Raw genomic sequence first — 27926 nt, 5'->3', positions numbered from 1 at the left:
GCCTGTGACAGCTCAGTACAGGTATCTACAGAGCTCGGGTTTTAGCTGTGGCATCATCACCATGTGCCCCAGAGCACGAGCCGAGTGCTTGGTGTGTCCCCAGCACCAGCTGGGCTGAGCAATGGTGGTGTGTGGGGTACCGGTGACAGCAGGGTTTGCAGAGAGAGGACCCAGAGACACGCACAGGGACATCAGCACTCCCCCTTTATTAGACACCAGCTGAGCAGGAACGGTGGACACCAGCGGCTGCAGGAGCAGCAGCCCGGCTGTGCACTGCCCGCTAGAGCCGTGTGGCACCGTGCGGGAGCGGGCGAGGGGAACCCACCCGCGTGGTGGGGCTGGGCATCTCCTCGGGGTAGGAGAGGGCAGGGTTGTCCAGCCCCAGCCTGGCCTTGTCGCGGGGAGCGCCCTCGGGCTCCTCCCAGCCCTCGGGGCTGCGGCAGCGGTCGGTGCAGCACAGCGTGGCCTGGGTGATGGCGCGGTCCAGGGGCTGCAGCGAGTGCATCCAGGCGGGGAGGAAGTCCCAGGTCTGCAGCCACTTGGGCAGGCGCCCCGGGCTGTGCGCCTGCAGCGCGTTCACCAGCCCCACGAAGAAGAGGAGGCCGAGGAAGGGCGCGCCCACCCCCACCAGCGCCCGCCAGCCCGCCATGGAGATGCCGAAGATGAGGGAGGGCAGCAGGAGGAAGCAGATGATGAGGTAGAGCACGGCAAACCAGCGGTACTTGGCCGTGCGCTCGCCCAGCGCCTTGGCCATGCGGATGGGCAGGCGGGTGAAGGGCAGTGGGTACCACAGCAGGATGCCCGAGATGTTGAAGAAGAAGTGGCACAGAGCAATCTGCAAGGATGGCATCGCCATCAGGCCGGGCACGTGGGCATCCCCCAGCCCCTGCCCTGGCCCGTGACCCCATCCAGCCCAGCCACGGCCCCAGGCTGACTGTACCTGGAAGGAGCTGGCCAGCTTGTCCCCCGGGCTGGCCAGCGCAGCCAGGATGGCAGTGGTGGTGGTGCCAATGTTTGAGCCCAGGGTCAGGGGGTAGGCACGCTCAATGCTGATCACTCCCAGGCCTGTGGGAGAGACACCCTGTCACTCCTGGCAGTGCCATCCCCATGCTCTCCCAAGGAGGCACAGCTCCTTTTGTCCCTCCGAGTGCTTTAGCACCCACAGGGCTGGGGATGGCATACGGCAGGGGATGAGGAGTGGCTGGGACTCACCAATCAGGGGTGTGATGGCCGAGGTGAAGACAGAGCTGCTCTGCACCACGAAGGTCATCCCAGCACCCACCACCATGGCGAAGTAGCCGGTGAGCCAGCTGAGCGGGTGTGGGAGGTCTGCCACGGCATGGCCACGGGCATGGACACAAACAGGGACATGGCCACGGCCACGTCAGGGCTGGGGGTCAGGGGCAGCCAGGGACAGGTCTGAGGATGGCAGGTGGAGATGGGCGTGGGTGGCCATGTGGCATGCGGTCCCCATCCTACTCACCAGTGTTGATGACCTTCTGGATGGCTTTGGCCACCTGCCCCTTGAGCAGGGAGTTGAGGAGTTTGACCAGGAGGATGAGGCAGGTGCAGAGCACGACAAGGGACCCGGCCAGCAGCACCAGCCCCACGGCCAGGTCAGGCAGTGGTGTGTCGGTGAAGAGGTGCTCACCTGCCCCACAGCACCGCTGGACAAGGGGCTGGGGCTGGCCTGGCCCCGCTCACAAACCTGCCCCCACAGACAGCCCCACACCTGGCCCAGTAGAACACCTCCCAGCCCTGGCCCACATCGTGACTGCAGCACTTCTCCATCACACGTACAACCCCCAGCCCCACCTGCACCTTGCCCCACCCTCCATCACACATACAACCCCCAGCCCCATGCCCTGTGCCCCAGCCCTGCCCAAGCCTTCCACACCCACTCACACTTCTTCCTGGTGACGTTGTGAAGGACCTCGATGCCCTTAGTGCTGCAGTGGCCGGGGGACGTGCAATTTGGGGGGGGCCCAAGCCCCACAGTGGCCATCTGCAGGGAGAAGGTGGGCTACAGCTGGCTCCACAGTGTCCTCCACCAGTCCTTGCCCACCACCCGTCTGTGGGAGTGTTTGGTGGTCCCAGCAGGGCCACGGGCCCCTCACCTGTGGGGTTTCAGGTCCACACCAGACGCGGATGAGGCTCCGGTTGCGCAGGCTCTCGTCCCCTGTCGCGATGCCCGTGATCACAGACTTGTCCAGCTGCAACAACACACGTGTTGGAGAGGGCACCTGGGGGCTAACAGCACCCACAGGCTGGGGACATCTTCACTGGCATGGGGACACTGCTGCCAGCCTGGGGACACTTGGATACAACTGCCATCAAAGGGACACCAGTGCTGGGGACATCACCACCAGCCTGGGGCATACCACACTAGCATACATAACAGCTGAGGAGACCTGGATGATGAGCTTGGTGAAGGGCTCTGTGATGATCTTCAGCAGGTCAGGGGCATCTTTCCCGCTGCGGATGTTGAAGGTGGCCACAACCAGGCGGGTGACGTGGTGCAGGTACCCACTCACCACCTCCAGGGGCAGCAGCACCAGCACGGACAGCCAGTTGAAGCAGTCGTGCACCGTGGCACCAGCGAAGGCCCTGTGCAGAATGAAGGAGCCCGTTGGCGTGGGTGGTCCTGAGGAGCAGCCCCCAGCCCCAGAAGTGTCCTCTGAGCCACGCAGCTCTCACCGTTTGAACTCGCTGCGATCACCAGCCTGCATGAGGGCCACGATGGTGTTGGTGACCGAGGTGCCGATGTTGGAGCCCATGATGATGGGGATGGCAGAGCGCACCTCCAGCACTGGGGACAGAGAGACCTGCTAGCCTTGCATAGGCTGGCTCAGGGTGATCCATCCAGCCATCCTCTCCCTCAGCCTCAGGTCCCCAGCAGCCTCATGGGCACACTCACACCCTGAGGAGACCATGCTGACGATGATGGAGGTGGAGGTGGAGGAGCTCTGCACCAGCACGGTCACCAGGATGCCCACCACCAGCCCAGCCACTGGATTGGAGAGGATGGCGTTGTCCTTGAAGATGTCCCCCGCCACCTTACCTGTAAGGGAATGTGAGCGCAGGCTGCTGGCACTGCCAGTGCCACCAGGTTCCCGGGCATCCCTGCCACCCTACTACCTCCAGCCAGCTGGAAGGCAGAGCTGAGCACGTCCAGAGAGCACACGAAGAGGTACAGGAACCCAAACATCAGGGGCACCTTTAGAAGGGAGACACAGAAGGACTGGACCCTGGCCCAGCACCCGAGCTCTGTGCAAGACAAGAGAGAGTGTTAAACTCCTGCTATGGCATGGCCCTGGCTCCCCAGGCTCCTACAGCCTCATGCCACTCTCATGGCTCCTGGCAGCACAGGGCTCATGTCCCTTGCTGTGCCACCTTTCCCAGGGTCCCCTCCATCTCCTCCCACCCTGGAGTGCCTTGTTCCAGCTGTCCCATTGTCCCTCAGCTCTTCCCACGTCACCCCAGGACATTGAGGGTCTCTCCACCAGCACTCCCCTCCCAACCTGGCACCCCACAGTCCTGGCACCCAAAGTGCCCCAGGTGCCTCTGTCAGATCCCTGGGGTGTTCCCCAGCCCAGGTGCTGTGAGACCCCCACCCCCATGGGGTCTCACCTGGCCTCTGCAGCTCGTCCAAGCCCAGCCGGTGCCCCTGCCAGGACAGCGCGTCCAGCTCGTAGCGCTCCCGGCCCTCGCGCCGGCGCCCCGGGGAGCCGGGGCAGGGGAAGCCATGCTCAGGGCAGGGCACAGCGCTGACCGTGAAGGGGCAGCTGTGGGCACCCGGCAGCCGGTGCAGGGCTGGGGAGAGAGGGCAGCCACGTTACAGCCCTGTCCTGGCAGGGACCTCCCTGCGGAGGAGAGCCCAGCGCTGCCTGGGCAGGGTCTGGCCAGAAGCAGAGCTGAGGAGGAAGAGGAGGAGGAGGAGGAGGTGGGCTGGGGGCACCTACCTTGGGGGCTGGGGCAGTAGGCGAACTGTGGCCCGTGCACAACCCTTCCTCCCCGCACCGGGCAGCGGCCGGGCAGGACTGGGCTCTCCGTCCGGTAGGGCAGCATCGCTCCTGCTGAGGCTGAGCAGAGGTGGCCTTGTGTCACCACAGCTGTGCTGCACCAGCTGCCACGTCCCCCCAGATCCCTGCAGCGCTGGCACCACTGAGGAGCACCATCCCATCATCTGTTGGTCCCCTGGGCCGCCAGCTGCTGCTGTGCCACCCCAGCGAGCTCCCAAAGGGCAGGCAGGGCAGGCAGGGCAGGCAGGAAGGGGACTGCTCCTGCCCGGGGCCCAGCTCACCTGGGGCTGGCCGGGCACTCAGGGCAGTGCCACTTCCACATGCCACATCCACGCGTCCCTCCAGCGAAGTGGCCCGTGGGGCACCACGGCCCTTTATACACACGCCAAGAGCAAAGTCTAAGGAGCCCCGTGTCGCCCCTCGCCTCCTCTCGCCGCTCACCTCCTCCCCAGAAATTCCTGCAGTTAATGGGTAACCCCCGCCACATCCCGCGGCTGCTGCGGGCCAGGGCACTTGCTGGAGCCCAGTGCCCGAGAGGTGATGCTGGAGGAGCCTCAGCTCTCCGACATTTGGTGCCAGGTGGTTCATCCACTGCACAAGAGGAAGAGGAGGAGGAGAAGGGGTTGGTGCTGGTGCTGCTGGGGTATCACCAGCCAGAGGTGAGGCCATGCTCACCTCAGTGCCATCACAGCATCAGCCATGAGGGATCAGCTCTGCCCAGGGCACAATGTCCTCACTTCCAGAGTGTTGGAGATGGCTGATGCCAACACTGCTGTGATCTCCATGTCCTGCCACTGGTGGTGATGGTGGCACACAGCCGGGCTCTGCCCGTGCCAGCAGCTCGGTGTGGGGCAGCCAGCAGTGCTGAGGGCTGTGTGGGGCAGAGCCTGCATCTCCCTGGCACCACATCTCCCCAGCATGTGCGGTGGGTGAGCAGGAGAGGAGCGAGGCCAGCGCTGCCGTCACCACCTCCTCAGCCCTGTTTATCATTACCTGCTCCTTACACACCTCCAGCCAAGTTTCCATCCACCCACAGGACACCCAGCAAGCTTATGTCCACAACTGCCCAGGGCAGAGACAGTGGCCAAAGGCTCCTCCAGCCCTGTGCCTGTGGGAGTGAGCACAAGAGGTGTTCTGTTGCCAAATCCCCATTTCCCCAGGATGAAGCACTGCCAGCACCCATCACCACGATGAGCCAGGTGCAAATGTAAGGGAAGATCCCTTGGGTACTCCAGGGCACTCAGGGACAGCCCGGGGACACCTGTGCCCCTGCTGGAGCATCACTGAGCCACCTCCACTGAGTCACAGGCTGATGGAGCTGAATGCCCGGGAGCTGGCACAGCAGGGGACATGTCCTGCCTCTGCAGGGCCTGGGGACTCTTCTGTCCAGGGGGTGCAGCCAGTGTGCAGGGGGTTGGTGTCCGCACTTGCCCCGTGCCCAGGGGCTCTTGGCCAGCTGCCCCCACAATCATTAACCCAGTGAGGCCCTGGCAGCTCTGGCTGTCACTCATTGACAGGGTCGGGGCTGAAGTCCTTGGCCATGCCGGCCCTGCAGCTTCCCCTACTCCACCAGCAGTGCCGGGTAAACAAGATCCTGGCACTGCCCCTTGCTGCCAGTCAGGGTGGCACGGCAGCCCAGGGCTGGCCTCAGCTCTGCCATGGCCCTAAGAAGGCTCTGTGCGGGAGAGGGGGGTTGAGGGGGCATTGCTGCTGGGAAAAGCACAATCCAGCCCTGATGACAGAGGAAGGAAAGAAAGGTGCATCCAGGCAATGCTCTTTATTTCCCCTGGTTCCACAGCACAGACAGAACTGAGCAGCATCACAGAGACACAGGGGGCTCTAAGGCCACAGGGCTGCAGCTGGCTGTGGCAGCATAGGGCTGGGTGGCCATGCCCCCATCTCTGGGCAAGCCTGGGGGTCCTGGGTCACCCCTCTGCCTCTGGCCAGGCAGTGGTGATGGAGTGGTTACCCAAGGCACAGGCAGGAAGGGCTCTGGCACATATGGACTGTGGAGGGATCTCCTGGCTGCTGTTGGGGGAATGTCTCCATTGCAGGTTCTGTCTGGGACCTCTGGGGACACCGGGCTGCTGGGCATGGGGACCAGCAGTGCACAGCCAGGACTGGCAGATGGGGCTCAAGGCTCCTGGCAGGAACGACAGGCTGGGCACAGGCTGGGGACGTGCACAGCAGGCTGAGGTGCTCAGCACCCAGAGGTGCTGCATTCTTCTGGCAGCAAGCAGAGCTGTCCTGGCAGGCTGAGCACCCCCACCCCAGTGGGGATGGGGCAGGGGGGAGATGGGGACTTGCTCCTGCCTGGCCCTCAGCAGCCGCCCACGCAGGATCTCCGGCGGGGAGGAGGAAGGCTTTTTTTGGCACCATCTGCTGGCTCTGCCTCTGGCTGCCCGGGGCAGGAACCGTGTGCCCTGCTCCAAGCAGTGCTAATGTGGCAGGATCAGGCCACGCTCACGCAATGCAGACGTAACAGCCTGCCCGGGGCACAGCCTGGCAGGGCCGTGCTCACCCTCCCCAGGAAGGGTGGACTTGTAAATCAACAACGGGGCAGCCCTGTTCCCACGGGGCAGGGACTGGATCTGGCTCTGAGCTCCGGGCACACGTTCTCCTGACCCTGCCTGCCCACAGCACTGGAGTTCAGGACTGGAGCCTGCCTTTCCTCCCCACCCACCCTGTCTATCCTGCACACCCTGCAGCTGGAAGGGAGCTTTCCCCACCCAGACAGCGAGTGGGGCTGTGTCAGCCCGACACAGGCAGGATGTGCTGGGCAGGCAGCTCTGCTGCAGGCAGAGGCACTGGGCAGGACAGTGCCAGGGATGTTGCAAAGTGCTTTGCAACGAGGGTTCAAACTATGTACAAGAGTCCCTTGATGTGCACCGGGATGTGGCCCCACAGAGGGGCATGGCAGCTGCTCAGCCACTCACAGCGACACGACATGACAGCTTGGGACAGGACGTGGATGGATCTGCAGTCCAGGCAGTGTCAGCGGTGCAGGGCAGGGCCTGTCGGGCCCCTCTTGAACCCCAGCATGGCCTGGGGGTGCCACGTGCCAGGACTCATCAGAGCTTGTGGTCCAACGAAGGCTGAGCCAGCGCAGGCTCTTCCTGAGGGCAGCTGCTTCCCTCAGAGCCAGCCTGAGGGGCACTGGGCTGATGTGACCCCTCACAGGCACTGTTGTCCTGCACAGGGAGCTGCAGGAAGTCAGGCAGGACCAGGTCCTCCTTAGAGAGCAGCCCACGCTGGTCGTTGGCCCGGCAGCTCTGGGCACGGTTCAGCAGCTCCACCAGCCCTGGGGAAATGCAGATCATGCACCTGAGCCAGGCACTGGGGCTTTGTCCCAACACCTCAGCTGCCCTCTCCATCTGATATGACCCTGAACATGTCCCATGCACAGCACCAGCACCTTCTCCCTGCTCCACGCCAGACCTCAAGACCCCACAGCCCATTCCCAGCTTCATGGGACCCTGCAGCCATCCCCAGCACACCAGGGGCTCTGCATCCCTCAGCCTGTGTTTTGCCCCAACTCCTCAGGATTCAGACATGCCAGGTCTCACCTTCCAGGTCGTATGTGCGCCGGTTGAGGTTCATGGCAGCTGAAGACTGTGGCCTGGAGAAGGAGGAGGGCATCTCCCATCGTGTGTCAGGCTCTGCTCCTGTTGGGCTTCCCTCCTGCAATGAGCAGCCCCGGCCTCAGCCACGGGGCAAGGAGGCAGCACTGCCCTGGGCTGTGTCCCCATCACCCTCCCACAGCCTGGCTCCTGCCTTGGCACCCACTGCCCAGCCCCGTGGCAAGTGCTGGGACCACAGCAGGGCCCGGCTTCCCTGTGGACCATGAGTGTGGACCATGACTGACCTCACAGCAGCTGTGAGGGCATCTCTAACCAGGGCTGGTGGGATTTGATGCTCACCTCACTCTGGAGCAGAGAGGGGGCAGCCGCAGCCTCAGCGCTCCCCATCACTTGCATGTCTGCAAGGGAAGTGATGCTCAGTGCCCCATTCCAGCATCCTGGTGCTGGCCAGGCAGGGACAGGATGGACCCTGTCCCAGGGAGTGGGAGCCATGGTCAGCAGAAAGTAGCCTGACCCTCTAAGTGCCCTTCAGGGTGATGTGGCTTGAGGGGACATGGCTTGGGAGGGAGGACACTTTACCTGCTGGTGTTTCCAAGACAAGTTTCTGAGCAGACACTGTGCTGACCAGCTTCTCCAAGTCCAGGATGGCTGGCTCACCTTGCTGCAACAGGAACAGCAGTCAGTGTCACAATCACTGTGGCACGGGAAAGGCAGCCAGGCTGAGGACCCGCTTGGCCAGACCCCACTGGGCCAGCACAGGCAACACCCACTGGTCTCTCCCATCCCATGGGATGTCACAGCCCATCCCCAAAACAGTGATTGTAGGAGCTCACAGGCTGCCCCCAGCACACACTACTGCTCCCCACTACCTGCTCAGAGCCAGCAGCCCCTGGCTGAGCACCAAACCCAGGGCTCCCCCCAAGGCACGGGGCTGGCCCCAGCTCACCCTGCGCAGCCGCGCCTGCTCCACGCTCACGCCGTACTTGCCCAGCACGGGCTGCAGCGCCTCCCGGATGCGCTTGGTTGACTTGGCCGTGATGCGGATGGTCTTGCTGAGGGAGGAGATTTCCAGGCTGCAGAGGGGGAGAAGAGGTGGTTGCAGGCGGGAGCAGAGCCAGGGCACTCTGGATTGCCTGGGGGACTGGGTTTGAGGCACTGTGGATGGCCAAAAGCATCAGCCCCAAAGCTCCCACTCACTCAAAGCTTATCCTGTTCTCCAGCTTCACCTCCTGGTCTGCCAACACGGAGCACTCCTGGTCCAGCACCAACGCTTTCTGCAAGAGACAAACCATCAGGAGAGAGCCAGCAGAGTGGCACAGGGATGGTTTGGCTGGCAGACACCCTGCTCCCCGCTGCCTGCCCTACCTGCTCATTCCCCACCAGGAAGACCTTGATGTCGGGGAGGCTGAAGCCACGTTTCTCACATATCCCTGCCAGCATGTCCCGGATGGAGTGGCCAGGCCGGACAGCGGCCAGCGAGGCCGTGCCGTCGGGCAGGTACACGCAGCAGTACTTCATGGGTTTGGCTGGCAGCTCTGCCTCGCTGCCCCCCGGGCTCTTCTGCTGGCCCTGAGGGAGGGATGTGGTAGGATGAGCCCAGCCAGAGGCAGCATGGTGCCGTGCATTGGCGTGGTGCCCACTCACCTCCGTCCAGGGGCTGGCGGCTGTGCTGCCCGAGGACAAGAAGCCCAGGTCCAGGCTGGCTGAGGAGTTGAGTGAGCCCTGGGACTCCCTCCACAGCATGGCGCTCCTGCTGCCTTCTCCCCCGTCTAGGACAGACAGAGGGACGGTGGTGGGGACGTGAACACCCCTCAGGGTGGCGTGGCCCCTCTGTCCTGCTCAGCAGGGCACCCACCTGCCCAGGACGGCTCCCGCCGCTCTCCCTTCCTGAAGGAGCGCTGAAGGCTGCGGTTGGCACTGCTGCCCGCTGTCTCCACGCCCAGTGGCAGCGACTTGCCCAGCTTCAGCTTCGTCTTCTGGGGTGAATTGAGCAGCATCTTAGCATGGCAACACCTGAGGTTTCCCCTTCCCTTTCCCTGGTCCCCTCACAGCTCGTCTGTCCTCAGCCTGGGGTTGAGCAGCAGGGAAGGGACCCAGCACCACGGGGACATGTCCCCATTCCTCTTTCCCCCTCACTCACCTTGCTGAGGTCAGGAGGGGGGCTGCTGCTGCGGGAGTGGGGCCGCAGGTCAGGCAGGGGCTGGCCCTGGCTCTCTGCCTGCAGGCAGGCCTGGTACAGTGGGGATTTCACAAAACGTGTGTAGCTGTCAAACTTCATCAGGTTAAAGATCTGGAAAGGGAGGATGTGTGTGCTTAAGAACCCTGCACACCTCCAGGCTCTGGCCATTGCCCCACAGCGACAGCAGTGATGCTGGGTGACATGTGGGGTGGTCCCACAGCCCCCATCCTGTGGGTGGGGCTCAGGTGCTGCCATACCTGGAGCTGCTGGATGCGAAACATGTCTGGGGAGGGGGTGGCCAGCATGTCCTCCCCAATCCAGGCCTGCTTGTCAATGTTCACAGGACTGACCGAGTGGCTGGAGAGGAACTCATCGTAGATCCGCCGTGCCTCGTGGGCCAGCTGAGGGGACAGGAGGCCAGGCTGGGACCAGCAACCCCCTCCTCTATACCACACCAGGGGAGCCCCCTGCTCACCCCACAGAGACACTTGAGCCCTGAAGAACCAACCTTCCCCGGGGCCAGCTCAGCACCTGGACTTCAGGACCAAGCTCTGGGCACAACACACCAGTGTCTGCACAGAGGTATAACCTCAGGGAGGAACCATCCCCTGCAGCCACCTGGCTCTGTCCCCATGATCCCCTGTCTAGCTCTGCCCTTGGTCTTGTTTGTCCCCCCAGAAACACCCTCTGGCAGTCTTGGGCTGGGGGATCAGGGAGCACATCCTGCTCTGTGGGGCAGGCAGTCCCAGCCATGGCTTTTCAGATACACATCACATCCATCTCCTTATTCCTTCTGCAAGAGCCCCCAGCCTGCTCAGCCCCCCAGAAAAGGGGTCTGCCAGGACCCCTGGACATGCAGCTGGACAGCTCTGCCCTCATCCCTCCCAGCAACTGGGAGCAAAGCTGCCCAGAGCTGGTACCTGCTGTGTGTCACTGGCCGGGATCTGCTGGAAGCGCTCACATGCCTGCCAAAAGTAGACGTTTTCAGCACTGAACTCCTTCTTGAGGAACTCCTGCAGGGCAGAGAGATCTGCTGATGGTGGCACAGTGCCTGTGGGACAATCAGTGCCCAAGAGTGGACGGGGGCAGGGGCTGAGCTCTGGGCTGTGACACTCACGGTGAAGTAGGTGACAGCCACACGGTCCTGCAGCAGCGTCTCGAAGGATTCAGCCCAGCTGACCACAGAGCCCTGGCTGGATCCACACGTGGCTGCTGGGCCTGGCAGGCTGTTCACACTGTGGTTGCTGCCACGGGCCCGGGAGGCATTTAACTCTGAGAGAGAAAAGGGGTCAGTTCTGGCTGTCTCCCTGTCCCCTAATGTCACCCCCCAGCACCAACAGCCCTCCATCTGCCCCATCTGGATCAGACCTGGTGAGTGCTGGGTAGGGAACTTGAGGAGCATCATGGTGGCATCCTTGGAGGATTGAGCACCAGGATGCTACAGCTGGCACTGCCAGTGCTGGCAGTTGTGCCCACCCTGGGTGTCACTGTGACTCCACCTGTGACTCATCTCCTGGGGTAAGACAGCCATGGGGAGGGCACCCAGCGAGCAGGGAAAGTGGAGTGGAAGGGGACACAGAGGGCACACAGAGTGGAGGGAAGCTTGGAGGATGGGCAGAGGTGCCTGAACCCACTTTCTCTATTCCTCTGGCCAAGAGGAAGGACAATCCCAGCATGTGGAGGGCACAGAAAATGTCATTTCCAGCTCCCAACCCTGAGAAAACCCCACCTCGGGGAAACCCAGGGTGACCATGTGTTCAGAAAGATGGAAGTTCCCAGGGGCAACCCCAGCTTTGGAACTGGTTTGACTGGTGTGCAGCTGGAAGCAGGGGGTCATTTGCAAGAGAAGGTAAGGGTGTAGAAGCAGTGCTGTCCTGGAAAAGCTGGCAGGAACAGAGGAGGTGTGTCAGGCTGCTCCTTTGCCAGGCTCCCCCTGCTTATCCTCCTGGTGGTCTAAACCATGAGTAACTGGGGCCAAGACAGTTAAATAAACCATCTGAGATATCCAGTGCACAGTCAGACCAACAGACAGACTCCCTTACAGAATCTGGGCCTGGCTGGTACCCAGCTTCTCCTTGCCCCTGGAAGCCTCTCAGCCCCCAGCACCCCAAAGTGCCAGCTGAGCAGCCAAAAGGAGGGGCAGGCACCGGGGGCCATGTGGGAGGGATGGGGGGACACGGCCAGAGCTGGGCAGAGGGCTCAGCCCTGCACCTGCCCATGGCACAGCCTGTGCTGACACAGGACCTCGCTGCCTGCTGGCTCCCTGCCCCTGGCACCAGGCTGCCTGTGGGCTTCCCCCTCCCCTGAAGATGATGCTGGCCTCCTGTCCCAGGGCAAAGAGCAGCCTTACCTCCGTCCGACACGGCCGGGCCCTGTGGGAGTGGAAAGAAGAGAGGTGAGAGGGGTTACATGGCATCTGCTGGCCTGGTGGAGTGCAGGGCAAGCCCAGAGCAAGAGACACTGTCAGCAAACACTGCTCTGGTGTTACCTGCCCTGTGGCAGAGGCAGGACACAGGACGTCCAACCCAGGGCAGCGAGGAGAGAGTTACAAAAGGGGTACAGCCTTTCTCCTACCTCACCACGGCCTAGGGCCAGGCCAGCAATTGGAAAAGGGCAGCTGCTATCAGATGTAACCCTGCCACCCAAACAACAGGGGAGGAGAGAAGCAGCCTCCACGGCACAGGAAGAGGAGGGGAGGAGGGGAGGGAAGGAAGGAAGGACAACCACAGCCCCAAGCAGGCAAACTGCCTGTTCCCTCCTTCCCTGGAGCCTGGAGCTACCGGAGGGCAGATGCCCAAAAGCAGGGACCAGGTGCTGCCAGCCATGGGCACAGCAGGACAGGATATCCTGCAGCACCCGCTGGGCACCCCAGACAGCAGCCCTGAGGATGGAGTAGCCAAGCAGGGAGATGGGCAGAGCCTCTGAAGCCAAAACCCAGCCACACACTCGCTGCACAGTGCTGTGTCTCATCACCTGCTCGGGGCCACACTGAAGTGGTGCCCAAATTCGAGTGGTGCCCCTGGCCCAGCCGCCCCGTGCCCCCCAGCCTGCCAGCCCCACACAGCTCCTGACTGTCTCCATCCCAGGCCCGCTATCCCAGCCCTGCCTTTCCCTGCTACCCCACCCCACATTCCTCTGCCGTGTCTCTTCCCCCAGCCCCACGTCCCTCTATCCTGCCAGCTCCGTGCTCCTCCCGTCCATCCCCGCTGCCCACACCCACACAGCCCCGCAGACACCAGCACTGCTGACTGCTGTGACCCCATCCCCGTCCATCACCCAGTGCCACACATGTCCTTACAATGCTGCCCAAGCCCCACAAACTGCTCACAGCCGGCCCCACACGTGCCCGGTACCCAGCCCGACCCCGCTGCCTGCCCTAAAACCCTCCACAGCTCCGCCTGCTTTGGATACCCATCCTGCCCTGCCTGCCCAGATGCCCACACCCTCCCACCTGCCTGGTTCCTGACTCCACACATCCCTGTGTGCCCGTTATCCGCTCCACACCCCCGGCCCGCCCTGCCCGCCCATCACCCGGTACCGAGCTCCCCGCCGCGCCGCCGGCCGGGGCAGCCCCGCGGGTGGGGACCGGCGCCCCGGGGATGGGGACCGGCGGCCCGGGCACTCACCATGCGCCCGTTGTGGACCACCAGCAGCTTGCCCTTGCCCTGCATCCCTGGCTCGGCCCGGCCCGGCCCGGCCCGGCGCGCTAGGGGCGCGGTCCGCGGCCCCGCAGCATCCCCGGCCGGCGGCGCGGCTCTCCCGGCCCGGCCCGGCCCGGCGCTCCCGGCACTACCACACTACCGCTTTCGGCTCCCACAGGAAGTGTCACCATGGGAACCGAGACCGCAGCGGGGGGAGCGGGGCCGCCCGCCCGCCCCGCGCCGCCGGCACCGCCCCGGCGGACACCGGCTGCAGCTCCGGGCCGGGAGCCGCCGCTTCTCCGTCCCCGTCTGCATCTGCATCCACATCCGTTATCCCGTTCCCATCTGCATCCCTGTTTCCCATCCCCATCCCATTCATCCCCCATCTGCATCCCTGTTTCCCATCCCCATCCCATTCATCCCCCATCTGCATCCCTGTTTCCCATCCCCATCCCTGTCTCCATCCACATCTACACCCGTGACCACATCCCCATCCGCATCCCTGTTCCCAAACCCATCCCAGTGTCCATTCCCAGCGCAGCTGGGGTCACCACCCCGTTGTCCCCCTCCCCACAGCCTGAGGGGGCTCCTCCCCAGGGAAGGGGGGTGCAGGGGCAGGGGGACATCAGCAGGCCCAGCACACGCTGCCACCAGCCTGGTGCCACTCGCCCTGGTCACAGAGGGTGTGGGGCTGGCCCCAGGGCCAGAGTTTGGGGAGGGCTGCCTGTGCTGTGCGTGCCGGCAGAACCTGGCACAGAGCAGCAGTGGACGTGCAGCTTGGAGTCACCAAACTGATGCCTAAGCAGTTTTGCCCATCTCCTAAAGTCGGGGTTCCATGTTGATCAGCAACCACAAACCAGTGGAGGATATTTTAGGTTATTTGTTAGGAAATCTCAGTAACTAACAGCGCAGGATAAACCGCAGAGCACCATGGCAACCCGCTCAGGGAAATGCTAATAACGGGGATGTAAGGTGGGTGATTAACCTATCAAAAGCAGAACCCTAACATTAAGTTGGGTGCAGATCTATGCAGAAAAAAATGAAGCTTTCCCACCACGAGCAGGCAAAAAAGCACAGCACCACAGGCAGCCACAGACCTGGCAGGGTCTCTGGGTGGGGAGAACAGAGGGTGGCACCTCTGGCTGCTCCTCTGCCCCCTGCCACTGCATGGAGCAGCAGTGGGATGAGGGCTGATCATGCTGCTCCCCTCTGCTTTGTTGGAGTGTGGCTGTGTTGTTTGGCTTGGCTTTGCCACCAGAGTTATAAATAAAAATGTCTCTCCAAGAGTGCGTGACTCACGGTCCTCACCACAAGGATAACCTCTCTGCTGGGAAACCTGATCTGAGGATGGAACTGCAGCATGCAGGAATCAAAGACATCGCTTAATTAATGCACTTAATCCAAACGGAGAACAGATGAGCCCCTCACCCCACCTGGGTTGGGGGTGGGCTGCTGGAGAATGTGTCTGAGCCCCTCTGGACGCCTGTCCTGTGTCATCCCCAGCTGCTGACAAGCCAGCCCTCAACCTGCTCCAGGGCCTGGTGGTTTCCCTTGGGCAGCAGCAGGGAGCTGTGGCAGTCGCTGATGTGGCCTCAAGCAAGCTCAGCAATTTCTTCTGCCACCCTGCAAGGGGACAGCTTGTGGGTGCTGCTGTTGCCTCAGCGTGAGGTATCCCAGGGTGTGAGGCTGTGCCAGCCCTGAGCCTGGGCACGGCATCCCCCCAGGCTGGGACCCCTGCCCATGGGGACAGGGACGTGCTGTGCCCAGTGCCCCATCCCGGGGGGACCTGGTTTATCCCGGGGAGTAGGCGACGGCGGGGCGACAGCTGGCTGGAGGATTTGCCGAGGGCATTATTTAATGCTGTGGGTAAATGGAGGAACAGCAGCTAATTCCGGAGCCCGTAATCCTCTTCCTCCCCCGGGGACGGGGAGCGTGCCAGTCACGAAGCCACCGGCGGGCCCCGGGGACGAGCCCCCGGCAGCTCCCCAGGCGGTGCCGCGGGCCGGAGCCACTCCCGGACCATGGGTGATGTGCAGAAGGTAAGCGGGGTCCGGTGACACCCCACCGGCTCCAGGGGGGAGCGCAGCACCAGCTCTCAGGGGAGGGGCAGGAGGGCTGGCGGAGCAGGGCTCTGCCTGGGGCATGTCCCCCCCAGCGAGCCCAGGAGCTGGGAGTGGTCCCAGGGCTGGCACACCCGGGAAGGGGGGAATTGGGGCTGGGCAGATCTGCTGTGAGGCCACCCCGAGCCTGAACACCTTGGGAACTGGGCCTTGGGAACTTGTCTGGCCACAGACACAAGATACCCAAAGCCAAGAGCGTGCCCGGTTCCCCCCTCCCAAACCAGGGACCCGGCACCCCACAGGGCTCCCCTAGCACTCCCTGCCCCCAGGGGCTGCTCTCTGTCATCCAGAAGCTGAAGGGATCCCCGGAGCAGGAGCTCCGCATCGTCCTGCTGGGGCTGGATAACGCGGGCAAGACGACGCTGCTGAAGCGCCTGGCGTCCGAGGAGGTCAGCACCATCACCCCCACACAGGTAGGGGCTGCTGGGGGCCACGGGCGGGGCGGAGGGAGCAGTCCCACCCATCCCCTGGGTGACGCTGGGGTTTGTGTCCCCGCGCAGGGATTCAACATCAAGAGCGTCCAGTCCCACGGTTTGAAGCTGAATGTTTGGGATATCGGGGGGCAGCGCTCCATCCGCCCGTACTGGAAGAAGTACCTGGGCAGCACAGACCTGCTGGTGAGTGGGGCAGCACCCCCAGCCTGTGCACGCTGCGTGGGCCCCACAGAAGGGCTGTGCAGCCGGGCAAGGAGGAGCCCCTGACTGTCCCTTTTGTCCCCACGGCAGATTTATGTCATTGACAGTGCTGACCAGAAGCGTTTCGAGGAGACAGGGCAGGTATGAGTGGATGAGGGGTGGCTGTGGGGTCCTGGGGCTCAGATCTGTATGGCACCAGCTCTTTGGGGATGAGGGGAAGCAAAGCTGCTCTGAATCTATGGGGCAGTGCTCTGCAGGAAGGCTCAAGATCTCAGCAGGCAGAGATGCCCCACTCCATGGCCCAGCAGCTCCCCCTGAGCTGGGATGCTCCAAGGAGCGGTGGCAGTTCCTGGTGAAAGTGACCCCTCAGTCCCCAGCCCTCATCCCACCCCTGTTAGTGATATGGCCAAACAAAGGTTTATGAGTAGTACAAACCCTGGGAATGAAGCTCTGAGAGGAGAAGGTGAGACTCCAAGTGCCAGCCCCGGCTGTTCCAGCACCAGACGGTGGTGTGGGTGTGCCAGACAGCTCGGGACTGCCAGGAGCCTCCTGCAGCTGCTGCCCTTTGCCCAGGGCTCTCAGTGCTGGGAGGATTTCAGTCCTCAAGTAGCCTGCATGTGGCTCCTGGGCTGATGGAGCTCCAGGAGGTGAAGCTCCTTTGGTAGCTTCTCTCCCTTGGAATGTCAAGACCTCACAGCTTCCTTATCTGCCATGAGCACCAGAGAGGAGGGATGAGGCATGTGGAGGGCTGAAGTGTCCAGCCCCTGCTGGCTGGCTCAGTGGAGGAGGACAGCAGCCCTGGGAGAAGCTTCTCTCTTGGCAGGAGCTGGCAGAGCTCACGGAGGACGAGTCCCTCACGGGGGTCCCGCTGCTGGTGTTTGCCAACAAGCAGGACCTGGTGACTGCAGCGCCCGCGGCCGAAATTGCAGAAGGGCTGAGCCTGCACACCTACCGGGACCGGGAGTGGCAGATCCAGGCCTGCTCGGCCCTGTCTGGGGAAGGGGTGCAGGTAGAGATGGGGGCCTGTGGGCTCTGCAGAGCTGGGAGAGGGCCCAAGGGCCTGCACTCACATCCTTCTTCCCTCTAGGATGGGATGAACTGGATTTCCAGCCAGATCATGAACAGGAAGAAGTGAGAGCTGCAAAGTGCCAGACGGGACTGAGCTGCAGGTCCCTACGCCACGGCCAACCCCCCTGGTCCCTCGGCTCCCCCCGAGCCTCGGCTGGGCCCTGAGCCTCAGACTGCCACGTTCCGATGATTTTCCCACCCACTCTTCCACTAATCAATCAGCTTCCTCTCTCCCTGCCTCCTGGGCTTCCACGGGCTCCTCACACCCCCGACTCCCCTGCAGCCCCCGTGCTGTTGGAGGGAAGCACGTGTCCCACCGTGCTGAGGGCTTGCACACCTCCAGCACGAGAACCTGCCCTGGACTTGTCCATCCACGCTGCTGTCACACCCTGCAGGGGCTGCTGTGACCCCGGGCACCCCGACACCGAGCGCTGTGTCCCCCTGTGCTCCTGCAGGATGGGACTGCTGCTGCCGCGGCAGCTGCTCGGGAAAGCCAGAGTCAGAGAGTCCCCATGTGCGCACAGGACTCGGGACGAGCACGAGGACAGGACCGGTCACCACCGGAGGGATCTGCCCGCTGCCAGCGGGGGCTGCTCTGTGCCACCGAGGGGTCCCTGTACCCCTGGGTTGGCACCGCACGCGCTGTGTCCCCACGTGCGCGGCTGCTGTCGCCTGGCTCAGGCGCCCATTCGGAGGGCCGGGAGATTCCATTCCCGGGCCACCAGGGCTGCCGTGGCGGAGGGATGGGGGAGACCCGCGGGAGCGGGGCGGGGGCTGCCCGGCCACCCTCAATAAAGCTGCTGTCACCTCCGCACTGCCTCGGCCTGTGCTTCCTGCTCTGCGGCCCGTGGGGCTGTTCCCGAGCCCGCTGTTCCCGAGGGGCCATTGCTCCCGAGGCCCATCTGGACCATTCCCGAGCCCATTGTTCCCGAGGCCATTCCCGAGCCCATTGCTCCCGAGGCCGCTCCCGGGGCCCATCCTGGACCCATTCCCGAGGCCATTCCCGAGCCCATTGTTCCCGAGGCCATTCCCCAGGCCCATTGTTCCCGAGGCCATTCCCCAGTCCCATTGTTCCCGAGGCCGTTCCCCGAGCCCATTGCTCCCTGAGGCCGTTCCCGAGCCCATTGTTCCCGAGGCCATTCCCCGAGCCCATTGCTCCCGAGGCCGCTCCCGGGGCCCATCCTGGACCCATTCCCGAGGCCATTCCCCGAGCCCACTGTTCCCGAGGCCATTCCCCGAGCCTATTGTAGTCCCATTGTTCCCGAGGCCGTTCCCCGAGCCCATTGCTCCCTGAGGCCGTTCCCGAGCCCATTGTTCCCGAGCCCATTGTTCCCGAGCCCATTGTTCCCGAGCCCATTCCCCGCGCCCATTGTTCCGAGGCCATTCCCCGAGCCCATTGCTCCCGGGGCCGTTCCCGAGCCCATTGTTCCCGAGCCCATTCCCCGCGCCCATTGTTCCCGAGGCTGTTCCCGAGCCCATTGTTCCCGGGGCCGTTCCCGAGGCCCATCCCGAGGCCATTCCCCGCGCCCATTGTTCCCGAGGCCATTCCCCGCGCCCATTGTTCCCGAGGCTGTTCCCGAGCCCATTGTTCCCGAGCCCATTGTTCCCGAGGCCCATCCCGGGGCCGTTCCCGAGCCCATTGTTCCCGGACCCGTCGGGGCGGGTCACGTGTCCCGCGGGCGGCACGAGCCGCGCACGTGAGGCGGTCCACGGAAGGCGAGCGGACTACACCTCCCGGCACGCCCCGCGCCGCCGCGCACGCGGAACGCACGCCGGGAGGCCGTTCGGCCCCCTCCTCCCGCCTCCCGCCGCACAACGGGAGCTGCGCGCCTCGCTGTCCCCGCCCTTCTCCTCTGCCATAGGCGGACACTGATGTAGCTCACGCATGAGGGCGGGACCACAGTGAATACGGGTTTCTAATTGGCTGCTGCTGTTGTGAGGCGGGGCTGAGGGCGGGGCGCCGGAAGGCGGAAGCGGAGCATGGCGGCGGGTGCGGGCGGGCTGGTGGCGGCGGCCGCGCTGCTGTTGGCCCTGGCCGGGCCGCGCCCGGTGCCCGCCGAGCTCACGGATGGCAACAGCGAGCACCTGAAGCGGGAGCACTCGCTGATGAAGCCGTACCAGGGTGAGCGCGGGGCCGGGGGGACGCTCGGGGCGCCCCGCGAGCGGCCCGGGCTGATCCGCGCTCTGTTCGCCCCTTGGCAGGCGCGGGCTCCGCCGCGATGCCGCTGTGGGACTTCACGGGCAGCACCATGGTCACCAGCCAGTACGTCCGCCTGACGCCCGACGAGCGCAGTCGGGAGGGCTCCATCTGGAACCGCGTGGTGAGAGCCGGGGCAGGGCGGGCGGGGGTCGGGGCGGCCCTGGCGCCTCACGCCCTGACGCCGCCGGGGGTTTCTCCCACAGCCCTGCTTCCTCAAGGACTGGGAGCTCCACGTCCACTTCAAGATCCACGGAGCCGGCAAGAAGAACCTGCACGGGGACGGGCTGGCGCTGTGGTACACGCAGGATCGCCTGACGCCAGGTCGGTGCGGGCGCGGCTGGCCCGAGCTCACGGCCCGTCCCGGGAGGCGGCTGGCCGGGGACGGCTCTGGGCTCCCCGCTCTGGTTTCGCTGGGCTGGGGTGACGTGTCCCTGTGTTCTGCCCGGGCAGCAGGTGCCCTCAGCCAGCTGCTTGGCAGTGAGCAGCTGTTACAGCTCAGCACTCTCTGAGCGCAGGTTCTCACCTCCTTCCGTCTCTTCCTCTCTCCGCTCCTCTGCCCTGGTCCAGGTCCTGTTTTTGGCAGCAAGGACAACTTCCATGGACTGGCTATTTTTCTTGATACCTATCCCAATGATGAGGCAACAGAGGTGAGTGGTCCAGCTTGTGCAGTGCCCAGTGTTCCCTTCCTGCTCCAAGTGCTTCTCACCTGATCCAAGGGAAAGTCCCTAGCTGGGCATGGTCTGCTCTTCTTGTCCTGGGAGTTGGTAAAAAGAAGAGTTTGGGTGCATTAATGGAGATAAGAAGCTTCTTGCTCTTTCTTGTGCTTCTCTTGGCTGCACAGATGTTTCCAAGGCATCTCTGTGCAGGAGAGCAGGAACAGAGCTGCTGTAAACCCAGCACCACCTGCCAATATTCATCCTGAGTGTCATTCCCTGACCTCTGTGCATCCCATGATGTTTCTGCCCTTATTTTCTCTTTGCAACCTGTGTGTGCCTGAAAGAAATTCCTGGCCTGCCTTTTTGCTCCAGAATTCCCCATGGCAATGGGACAGATCAGTCCTGTGGGGGCTGGGGATCCTTTTCTTCTGTCCTGCTCTGTGTCTGTGGATCTCATTATGGCACAGTCAGAAAACAAATCCGTGGTTTGGGGTCTGTGCCATCAAAACCATGATACTTCAGTCATAAGCATCTGGAAATGACCCATCTCCCTGTTGTCTTGATGCTCTTGGGAGGTGAATTCCTGCCTCCAGTTGTCCTTTCCTGGTGTAGGTAATCCACAGATCACAAAGCCTTGCGTGTGGTTTTGCTGCTTATGTAGATTTCTGTCCATTCTGGGTCTTGTGCTCTGTTCTTACACTTCTTGTGTTCAAAGAACAACTGGATGTGGCACTCAGGGCTAGCTGACAAGGTGGGGATTGGTCACAGGTTGGACTGCATGCTCTCAGAGGTCTTTTCCAACTGAAACAATTCTGGGATTTTTACCCAGCCACTCTGCAAGCGTGGGAGAGCCTGATTGCCTTGGCCGTGGAGTACAGGGTGGCTTGAATCAAGAGACTCACAGCATGGGGGTCTTGAAATGGGAGCTCAGGAAGGGTGGCTGTGCTTTGGGCAGCTCTGGCTGTGCTCAGAAGCATCTTTAGGTGGAGCAGCAGCCGCGCTCGTGCCGTGCTCCGTGCCCGACCGTGCCCCGGGAGCTCCCACAGCCCCTGTGTGTCCCCACAGCGTGTGTTCCCCTACATCTCAGCCATGGTGAACAACGGCTCCCTGAGCTACGAGCACAGCAAGGACGGGCGCTGGACGGAGCTGGCCGGCTGCTCGGCCGACCTGCGCAACCAGAACCACGACACCTTCCTGGCCGTGCGCTACTCCCGCGGCCGCCTCACGGTGAGACCCGCGGCCGGGGCTGGCTCTGGTGGGATTCCAGCCTTGTAGCTGTGATATTTTATGAAAAAATCATTTGCTAGGGTTTTTCTCTTATTTTAGCTGAAAAGCCTCAGAAAAGAAATGGGAGCAGTTAACTGTCTGGTGGCTGTGGAATGTGGTCTGGGTATTGTTTATCAACAGGTGCATCTGTGATTGGTGCATGTTAGTTGTTTCTAATTAATGGCCAGTCACAGTCAGCTGGCTCAGACTCTCTAGGAGTCAAGAGTCTTTGTTATTCATTTCATTCTTGTTCTTTCTAGCCTTCTGATGAATCCTTTTCTCTCTATTCTTTTAGTATAGTTTCAGTGTATCATTTTAATATTATATCTATCATAATATAATCAACCTTCTCAAACATGGAGTCAAGATTTGCATCTCCTCACACAAAGCATTGACCATACAGGCTCAGCCACTGCCTGTCTGGCACCTCCAGCTCCAAAAGAGGTGCAGCCAGGCAGGATAATGGCATGCCAAAAGTGGTTGTCTGGAGAGGGTGTGATGTCCCTCACTGGAGACGTTAATGAATCATCTGGACACAATCTGTGATTTGGGATGGCTCTGCTTGAGCAGGGAGGTTGGGCCCTGTCCCGTGGTTCTGAACATTGCTGGCGTGACCCTCTTCGTGGTTTTGCAGGTGATGACTGACGTGGAAGACAAGAACGAGTGGAAGAACTGCATCGACATCGCAGGGGTGCAGCTGCCAACCGGGTACTTCTTTGGTGCTTCTGCTGGCACTGGAGATCTCTCTGGTGAGAGGGGCTTTGCTCAGGGGAACACGCGGTGGTTGGAGCCTGGATTAGGTGGCCCTGCCTTGGTAGGGGAGTTGGATTTCCAGAGGTCCCTTCCAACCCTAAAAATGTGGTTCTGTGATTGAAACACCGGATGCACTGGATAGTTTCCATTGCTTCCTTTCTCTGTATTGTTCACTGGGCTCTTGAAACCCTTTCAGGACCCATGGCTGGGGAAAGGAGGCACCTGAGAGCTAAGGAACATCTTTGGGTTGCAGTTTGATACCTGGGGACGAGGGTGGCTTGAGAGGGAAGGAGACTGGACCTGGCAGAGGACAGTCTGAGGGGTGCTCTGAGTGTGTGGACATCTCAGAGCTTCTGACGGTGTTTGCTGCTCACGGCTGTTCCCCAGACAATCACGACATTATCTCGATGAAGCTGTTCCAGCTCATGGTGGAGCACCCTGTAGAAGATGAGACCGTTGACTGGACCAAGATCGAGCCGAGGGTCAGCCTCCTTAAATCCCCCAAAGGTGAGCCCGTGGGCTTAGGAAATCCCCCACTGGAGATGAGGAGGTTGGGGCTGGACGCTGGAAGGCACTGAAGGCGTGACACCGGGCTGAACTCCGCAGGAGCCGAGGTTATGTTGGTCTCTGTAGCCGTTCTTTCCCTTGCAGACAACGTGGATGACCCGACGGGGAATTTCCGGAGCGGGCCGCTGACGGGCTGGAAGGTGTTCCTGCTCCTGCTCTGTGCCCTGCTGGGCATCATTGTCTGCGCCGTGGTGGGAGCCGTGGTCTTCCAGAAACGCCAGGAACGGAACAAGCGTTTCTACTAGTGGAGCACCTGTGCCCAAACCCATCTTTTTTTATGGGGAGCTGTAAAAAAAAAAAAAACTGTGGTTTCTAAATGCTGTTTCTGAGAAATACCAGAAGTATTTTCTTACCTGTCTGTTTGGCTGTAACCCCTGCCCGGCCCTTGGCCTCCCGCGGGTTGGACTGAGGGGGGTGATGCCCGCTGGCTCCCCAGAGCTCTGCTGTGGGAGCCTGGAGCTTGCTCCCCGGTTTTTCCAGCGCTCCCCCCGCCTTGCTGGGACTTGCTGTGCTGCCTGGGGCAGGTGTGAACATGAGGGGCTGAGGGGCGGGGGCTGCGAGTGGGGCATTAAAGGACTGACACCACCCGTGGCTCTGGCTCTGTGTGATGGGAAGAGAAAGGGGGGAGGATGGGCAGTGCTGGAGGAACTGGGAATGTGGACTCAGCTTGCAGGAGGCAATCCTGGGAGGATCCCAAGGCTCCGCGGGCGCGGATCTGTGTGTGACCGGGGATGTGCTGAGGTGTCCCCGCGGTTTCCGGAGGAGCCCCGGGGGGGTGGCGGTGGGACGGGATCTCCCCGGCCGCCGGTCCCGCCCCCGCCCCGCCTTGGGCGGAAGAGAGCGGGGCCGTGTTTCCGGGGGAGCGGGGGGAGCGGCGGGCGCAGCCAGCGTGTCCCGGGGGGATATGGAAGGATTTGGGGTTCAGGATGCTACCGGGTGGCGGGGGTCGCACCGGGGGGATTTGGGGGATGCTGTCGCCGTGCGGGGGTCGCACCGTGCGCTGACCCCGCTCCATCCCGCAGGTCCCCGCCGCTCCTGCGGCTCTTCCCCGGCCGGCTCTCCGCCTTCCCGCTGTTCCTGCTGGCGCTGCTGCTGGGCTTCGCTTCGCTGCTCTGGCTCCAGCTCAGCTGCTCGGGCGAGGGGCCGGCGCCGGGCGGGCAGCACCGGGGGGTTCCCCGGCAGCCCTGCCCGCCCCCCGCGCCGCTGCAGCCCCCCGAGGAGGAGCCGTCGTGGGGGCCGCACCGGCTGGCGCTGCTGGTGCCCTTCCGAGAGCGCTTCGAGGAGCTGCTGGCCTTCGTGCCCTACATGCACCGCTTCCTCAGCAAGAAGAGGATCCGCCACCGCATCTTCATCCTCAACCAAGTGGATCATTTCAGGTAGCGTCTCCCTGTGCCCAGGGCGTCCCGCCCGAAGCTCTGTGAGTGCTGGGAGGGTGTTGCAGAGAAGCAGAGGGTCAGGGCAGCGGGATGTCAGGGGCAGCGTGTGATGCTCTCTCCCCAGAGCTGCTCGTTCTAGAGCTTAGAGATGGACAAAGTGGTGGTTTGCTTCTTTCTTCCTTAGCAAGAATAGAATCTTAGCACAGAATCCTTTATCCTCGGGTATTTCAGCTTTCTCCCCAGTGTCACAGGTCCACAGCAGCAAACATGAGGACTCTGGAAGTCAAAGCCAGGCGTGGGGTGTTTGGAAATGCCGTGGCCCCCAGCGCACTGTGCAGGGGTGCAGCTGCAGGATGCAGTGCTGTGTGTGCATGTGTCCCTGTTTGGGGACCAGTCAGACACTGAGCATTGACGATTGTGGCAGGGGGTTGTGGGGACAGCGGCTGCTGTGCGTGGCACTGAGAGCCCCCAGTCCTGTGGCAGGTTTAACAGGGCATCCCTGATCAACGTGGGCTTCCTGGAGAGCGGCAACGACACCGACTACATCGCCATGCACGACGTGGATCTCCTGCCCCTCAACGAGCACCTGGACTACAGCTTCCCAGAGGCAGGGCCTTTCCACGTGGCATCCCCCGAGCTGCACCCGCTCTACCACTACAAGACCTACGTGGGTGGCATCCTGCTGCTCACCAAGCAGCACTATGAGTTGGTGAGCTCCTGGGTGGGATGTCCTGGACAGTTTGGAGCAGGAGCTGTGACATTATCGTGGTGAACTTGGGAAGTGGGGACAGGAGTCAGAATGGTCTGGGGACAGAGCCTGTGGTCTGAGCTGCTGGGGGGCAGGACAAGGGAGGCTGGGCTGGTGTCTGCTCCTCTGAGGCTGTGGAGTTGTGCTCGACCTTGGCTGCTATGGTGCTGCTCTCGTTCCAGTGCAATGGCATGTCTAACCGCTTCTGGGGCTGGGGACGGGAGGACGATGAGTTTTATCGACGTATCAAAGGAGCTGGTCTCCAGGTAAGGGATCTCTGCACCCTCCTGGCTTGAAATTGCCTTTTTTAACGTCTCTTCACCTGTCTCTCACTGTGACCACCCAGTGTGGGGTCTGGGGAAAACAGCCCTGTGCTCCAGCAGCAGGTGCAGGAGTTTTCCAGTAGCTCTGCTCTTCTCCCAGGTTCGTCGTCCCTCTGGAATCACAACTGGATACGAGACTTTCCAGCACCTGCATGACCCAGCCTGGAGGAAGAGAGACCAGAAGCGCATCGCTGCGCAGAAGCAGGTGAGACCTGTGGTCAGGGGAACCACGGGACACTGGGGCTGTGGTCACCACGTGCTCTGAGCCCTCCTTGCTCGTGTCCTCCTGTGCCAGCTCTGGCTCCCTCCCCAGGCTCAGGGTGCTTCTCCCCTCCAGCCTGGGCCGAGCAGTCTCTCTGTTCCTCAGGAGCAGTTCAAGGTGGATCGGGAGGGAGGCCTGAACAACGTGAGGTACAGAATCGAGTCACGGACAGATCTGAGCGTGGCAGGAGCCCCTTGCACCGTCCTTAACATCTTGCTGGACTGTGACACAAACGAGACCCCCTGGTGCACGTTTGGCTGAGCCCGTCCCCGTGCCAGTCGTGTGCTCTGTGCTGGTGCCAAGGCTCCCTGGCTGCCGTGCAGCTGCCTGGAGCAGGCAGGATTTGCGGCGGATGAGCATGGCAGTGCTGGCGAGACACAGAGGAGCAGAAGAGGCTGAGAACTGGACTTTGCTGGGAGCAGCAGAAGAGGCTGAGAGTGGGACTCGCTGCTGTCGCTGCAGGTGCTGGTGCTGCCTCCCAGGGCAGGTGCAGGAGGTGGCTTTCCTGTGCTGGACATGGCTGGGCTGCCACGCAGCTCAGAGGACAATAAAGAACTGTCAGGGCGCCTGTGAGTTGTGAATGCCCTGGGCTGTGCTGGCACTACTCCATTTTCCTGTTCCCTTCACCTTCCTTCAGCACACCTGTTCTGGCTTGGCCCCAGCTCCTCTCTGTGTGACAGGTGAGCTCTGAGCTGCTCTGCCTCAGAGCCAAGCCAGTCTGAAATGGGCTCTGAGGGAGATGGTGCCTCTTCCAGCTGCCAGGTACCCCCAGGGCTGGGCTCTTGGCATTTCACTGCAGGAAGTGGTTGTGGTTGAGCCATGCCCGAGCCCCAGCATCCACAGCAGTGCTGGATGTCAGCACTTGAAGGCCAGGACCTCTCTGGGGTGAGGAGGAGAGCTCTGGCTGTGCTTTCCTTTCCTTTCCTTGCCTGCCTTCCGTGGCGTGTGCTGCCTCAGCCTTTCTGGGGGGGTTGGAAAATCGGATGTCTGCCCTGGGGTCTTGGCACACGTTGTGGGTGCTGCTGCCTCCTGAGGCTGGGTAGACCCAGCTGAACAGCCAGTACCTCTCTGTTCAGCCCCAGCACTAGCACTGGCACCAGGCCCTCTGCGTTTCCTGGCCCCTTCTGTCCTCGTTGCCTGCCTGGCACTTCCTGGAGTGGTTGCTTTGCATCTCCAAAGAGAAGCTGTTGCCATCCTGGGAAGACAAGTAGCTCCAGAGAGGAGGGAGGGAGGGAAAAAAGCATCAGAGCCAAGTGCAGGGCTCATGAACCCTGTAGGGGCTGTGGGATGGGGTGTCTGGAGGGATCTGGTGCCTTCTTTCTGTGCTGCTCTGGGGCTGGGAGAGGAGTCTGGAGTCCTTAGGGTGATCCCCCCTCTGAGGCAGGGGTTGGGGTGCTGGTGCAGGGTGGTGAGGATCTGCTTTGCATCATGGAAGCAGCAGGCTCAGCCTTGGGGGATGTGGGGCTGTGCTGTCCAAGAGCTCCCGATGCCCTCTCCAGCCTGGTGCCTCCAAAGCACTGCTGGTATCTGGCATGAAACTGCTGGCGAGCTTGGACAGCTGGTGCACTTCTCCACAGGTGTTCCCAGGACCAGTCATGCCCTTGCTGTGGGCAGCCAGAGGGAAATACTGGCCCAGCAGCCCCACTCCTGCCTCTCCATGGCACGGGTTTGGGATCAGCCATCTGCATGGCAGCCCCTTCCCGGTGCCTGAACCGCAGCCAGGGCTGGTGGAGGCAGATCAAAGCATTTCTCTGAGCCGTTCAAAATAGATGACACAATTTGGGGCAGGTTTCATAAAGACGTAGCTGTGCAGAAACAGAGAGCATATGTGCACCTCGCACTTCGCTCAGCGCTCCAGGCTCCTCTCCCGCTGCCTGGCAGCTATTTCTCAGCTCTGCTCGCAGCCCCCTCATCCCCCGGTTGCTTTTGTGGAAGAGGCACCCTGCTGGAGACCCGGCTTCCTTTTATAGCCCTGAATGTGACTCGGAGGTCGCTCGGCTCTGCTCCCCCTCACGCTTCGGTATCGGCAATGGCCCAGCGGGAGGGGATGAAGTTTTTCCCGTTGCCTTTCCACAGATGGATCACACCCTGCCTGCTGTCCCAGGAGCCCTGCAGAGCCCAGCCAAAAGCCTCCCGGTGTTCTCATGTTCTCAGCAAGCCTGAGGAGAACATCAGGATGCTCAGGGGCAGAGAGGGCCCCTGGAGGTCCAGCCCTGCCCCTCTGTGACCCCCCTTCTGGGGTCCCGGTTACTGCTGAAGCAGGTGCAGCAATCCATGGCTTTTATTGCCAGGTTGTTATTAAGTGGATTGTTCCAGAGCTTTTCGCTGGTGGACTCGTGAAATTGCTGTGGTATCTTAGAGAGGAGCACTGGGGGGTGAGGTGAGCAGAGAGAGCGGATGGGGAAAAAGTCAGAGGAAGCTGAAGGATCTCTGCCTGGAGACGGTGACATCCCTGGCTGCTGGAGTGACCCAGGCAGGGCCAAGGGCCCTGTGGAAGTTGCTATCCAGGCAGACGTGCTCGGGGCAGCC

At 62.3% G+C, this 27926-nt stretch overlaps 5 protein-coding genes across 6 annotated transcripts; 3 read left to right on the top strand and 2 right to left on the bottom strand.

Moving 5' to 3' along the window:
* Positions 1-180: 180 nt before the first annotated feature.
* SLC34A1 (solute carrier family 34 member 1) lies at positions 181-4439 on the bottom strand. The gene is made up of 13 exons (XM_041397693.1): positions 4304-4439; positions 3963-4082; positions 3631-3813; positions 3139-3267; positions 2918-3061; positions 2698-2809; positions 2412-2607; positions 2118-2213; positions 1906-2005; positions 1484-1651; positions 1213-1329; positions 941-1065; positions 181-835 (listed from the first exon to the last, which is right to left on the bottom strand). Exons 2-13 carry the CDS (start codon positions 4066-4068, stop codon positions 281-283), a joined length of 2031 nt encoding a protein of 676 aa, XP_041253627.1. The 5' UTR covers positions 4069-4082; positions 4304-4439; the 3' UTR covers positions 181-280.
* Positions 4440-5784: 1345 nt separating this feature from the next.
* On the bottom strand, positions 5785-13694 carry RGS14 (regulator of G protein signaling 14). 2 transcript variants are annotated; one of them, XM_041397652.1, is made up of 15 exons: positions 13409-13694; positions 12133-12154; positions 10900-11054; positions 10703-10795; positions 10040-10183; positions 9744-9893; positions 9459-9579; positions 9248-9372; positions 8969-9172; positions 8801-8877; positions 8550-8676; positions 8183-8264; positions 7943-8001; positions 7589-7703; positions 5785-7323 (listed from the first exon to the last, which is right to left on the bottom strand). In XM_041397652.1, exons 1-15 carry the CDS (start codon positions 13451-13453, stop codon positions 7094-7096), a joined length of 1749 nt encoding a protein of 582 aa, XP_041253586.1. In that variant the 5' UTR covers positions 13454-13694; the 3' UTR covers positions 5785-7093. The 2 variants fall into 2 exon arrangements, with proteins under 2 accessions (XP_041253586.1, XP_041253585.1); XM_041397651.1 differs by having other exon boundaries at positions 8969-9372.
* A 1749-nt stretch (positions 13695-15443) lies between these two features.
* LOC121332373 (ADP-ribosylation factor-like protein 3) lies at positions 15444-17626 on the top strand. Its single transcript, XM_041397786.1, has 6 exons — positions 15444-15462; positions 15813-15956; positions 16044-16160; positions 16269-16319; positions 17002-17187; positions 17266-17626. The coding sequence occupies exons 1-6, from the start codon at positions 15445-15447 to the stop codon at positions 17311-17313; spliced, it is 564 nt and encodes a 187-aa protein (XP_041253720.1). The 5' UTR covers position 15444; the 3' UTR covers positions 17314-17626.
* Positions 17627-19194: 1568 nt separating this feature from the next.
* Positions 19195-23273, top strand: LMAN2 (lectin, mannose binding 2). Its single transcript, XM_041397973.1, has 8 exons — positions 19195-19368; positions 19449-19567; positions 19650-19767; positions 20014-20093; positions 21168-21329; positions 22003-22117; positions 22509-22628; positions 22773-23273. Exons 1-8 carry the CDS (start codon positions 19227-19229, stop codon positions 22931-22933), a joined length of 1017 nt encoding a protein of 338 aa, XP_041253907.1. The 5' UTR covers positions 19195-19226; the 3' UTR covers positions 22934-23273.
* Positions 23274-23342: 69 nt separating this feature from the next.
* Positions 23343-26001, top strand: B4GALT7 (beta-1,4-galactosyltransferase 7). The gene is made up of 5 exons (XM_041397844.1): positions 23343-24064; positions 24548-24773; positions 24995-25078; positions 25236-25340; positions 25503-26001. Exons 1-5 carry the CDS (start codon positions 23343-23345, stop codon positions 25656-25658), a joined length of 1293 nt encoding a protein of 430 aa, XP_041253778.1. The 3' UTR covers positions 25659-26001.
* The last annotated feature ends 1925 nt before the right edge of the window (positions 26002-27926 follow it).

Source organism: Onychostruthus taczanowskii, unplaced genomic scaffold (assembly GCF_017590055.1).
Source record: "Onychostruthus taczanowskii isolate IOZ18803 unplaced genomic scaffold, ASM1759005v1 scaffold14, whole genome shotgun sequence".
NCBI lineage: Eukaryota > Metazoa > Chordata > Aves > Passeriformes > Passeridae > Onychostruthus > Onychostruthus taczanowskii.
This window is presented reverse-complemented; position numbering and strand designations above follow the sequence as displayed.

What these genes read in the sequence shown, in the direction of transcription:
- B4GALT7 (XM_041397844.1), top strand. Translation starts at nt 23,343, where the DNA reads ATGTGGACTCAGCTTGCAGGAGGCAATCCTGGGAGGATCCCAAGGCTC. An exon ending in CCAAGCAGCACTATGAGTTG is followed by an intron (nt 24,774 to 24,994) that starts GTGAGCTCCTGG and finishes CTCTCGTTCCAG; the next exon opens with TGCAATGGCATGTCTAACCG. An exon ending in GCATCGCTGCGCAGAAGCAG is followed by an intron (nt 25,341 to 25,502) that starts GTGAGACCTGTG and finishes TCTGTTCCTCAG; the next exon opens with GAGCAGTTCAAGGTGGATCG.
- LOC121332373 (XM_041397786.1), top strand. An exon ending in GCACCATCACCCCCACACAG is followed by an intron (nt 15,957 to 16,043) that starts GTAGGGGCTGCT and finishes GTCCCCGCGCAG; the next exon opens with GGATTCAACATCAAGAGCGT. An exon ending in TGGGCAGCACAGACCTGCTG is followed by an intron (nt 16,161 to 16,268) that starts GTGAGTGGGGCA and finishes TCCCCACGGCAG; the next exon opens with ATTTATGTCATTGACAGTGC.
- RGS14 (XM_041397651.1), bottom strand. Translation starts at nt 13,453, where the DNA reads ATGCAGGGCAAGGGCAAGCTGCTGGTGGTCCACAACGGGCGCATG. An exon ending in CGGCCAGTGACACACAGCAG is followed by an intron (nt 10,184 to 10,702) that starts GTACCAGCTCTG and finishes CTGTCCCCTCAG; the next exon opens with CTGGCCCACGAGGCACGGCG. An exon ending in GCGCACATACGACCTGGAAG is followed by an intron (nt 7,324 to 7,588) that starts GTGAGACCTGGC and finishes GCATTTCCCCAG; the next exon opens with GGCTGGTGGAGCTGCTGAAC.
- LMAN2 (XM_041397973.1), top strand. Translation starts at nt 19,227, where the DNA reads ATGGCGGCGGGTGCGGGCGGGCTGGTGGCGGCGGCCGCGCTGCTGTTG. An exon ending in GCTCCATCTGGAACCGCGTG is followed by an intron (nt 19,568 to 19,649) that starts GTGAGAGCCGGG and finishes TTTCTCCCACAG; the next exon opens with CCCTGCTTCCTCAAGGACTG. An exon ending in CCAATGATGAGGCAACAGAG is followed by an intron (nt 20,094 to 21,167) that starts GTGAGTGGTCCA and finishes GTGTCCCCACAG; the next exon opens with CGTGTGTTCCCCTACATCTC.
- SLC34A1 (XM_041397693.1), bottom strand. Translation starts at nt 4,068, where the DNA reads ATGCTGCCCTACCGGACGGAGAGCCCAGTCCTGCCCGGCCGCTGCCCG. An exon ending in GATCGCAGCGAGTTCAAACG is followed by an intron (nt 2,608 to 2,697) that starts GTGAGAGCTGCG and finishes CATTCTGCACAG; the next exon opens with GGCCTTCGCTGGTGCCACGG. An exon ending in TCACCAAGCTCATCATCCAG is followed by an intron (nt 2,214 to 2,411) that starts GTCTCCTCAGCT and finishes GTGTTGTTGCAG; the next exon opens with CTGGACAAGTCTGTGATCAC.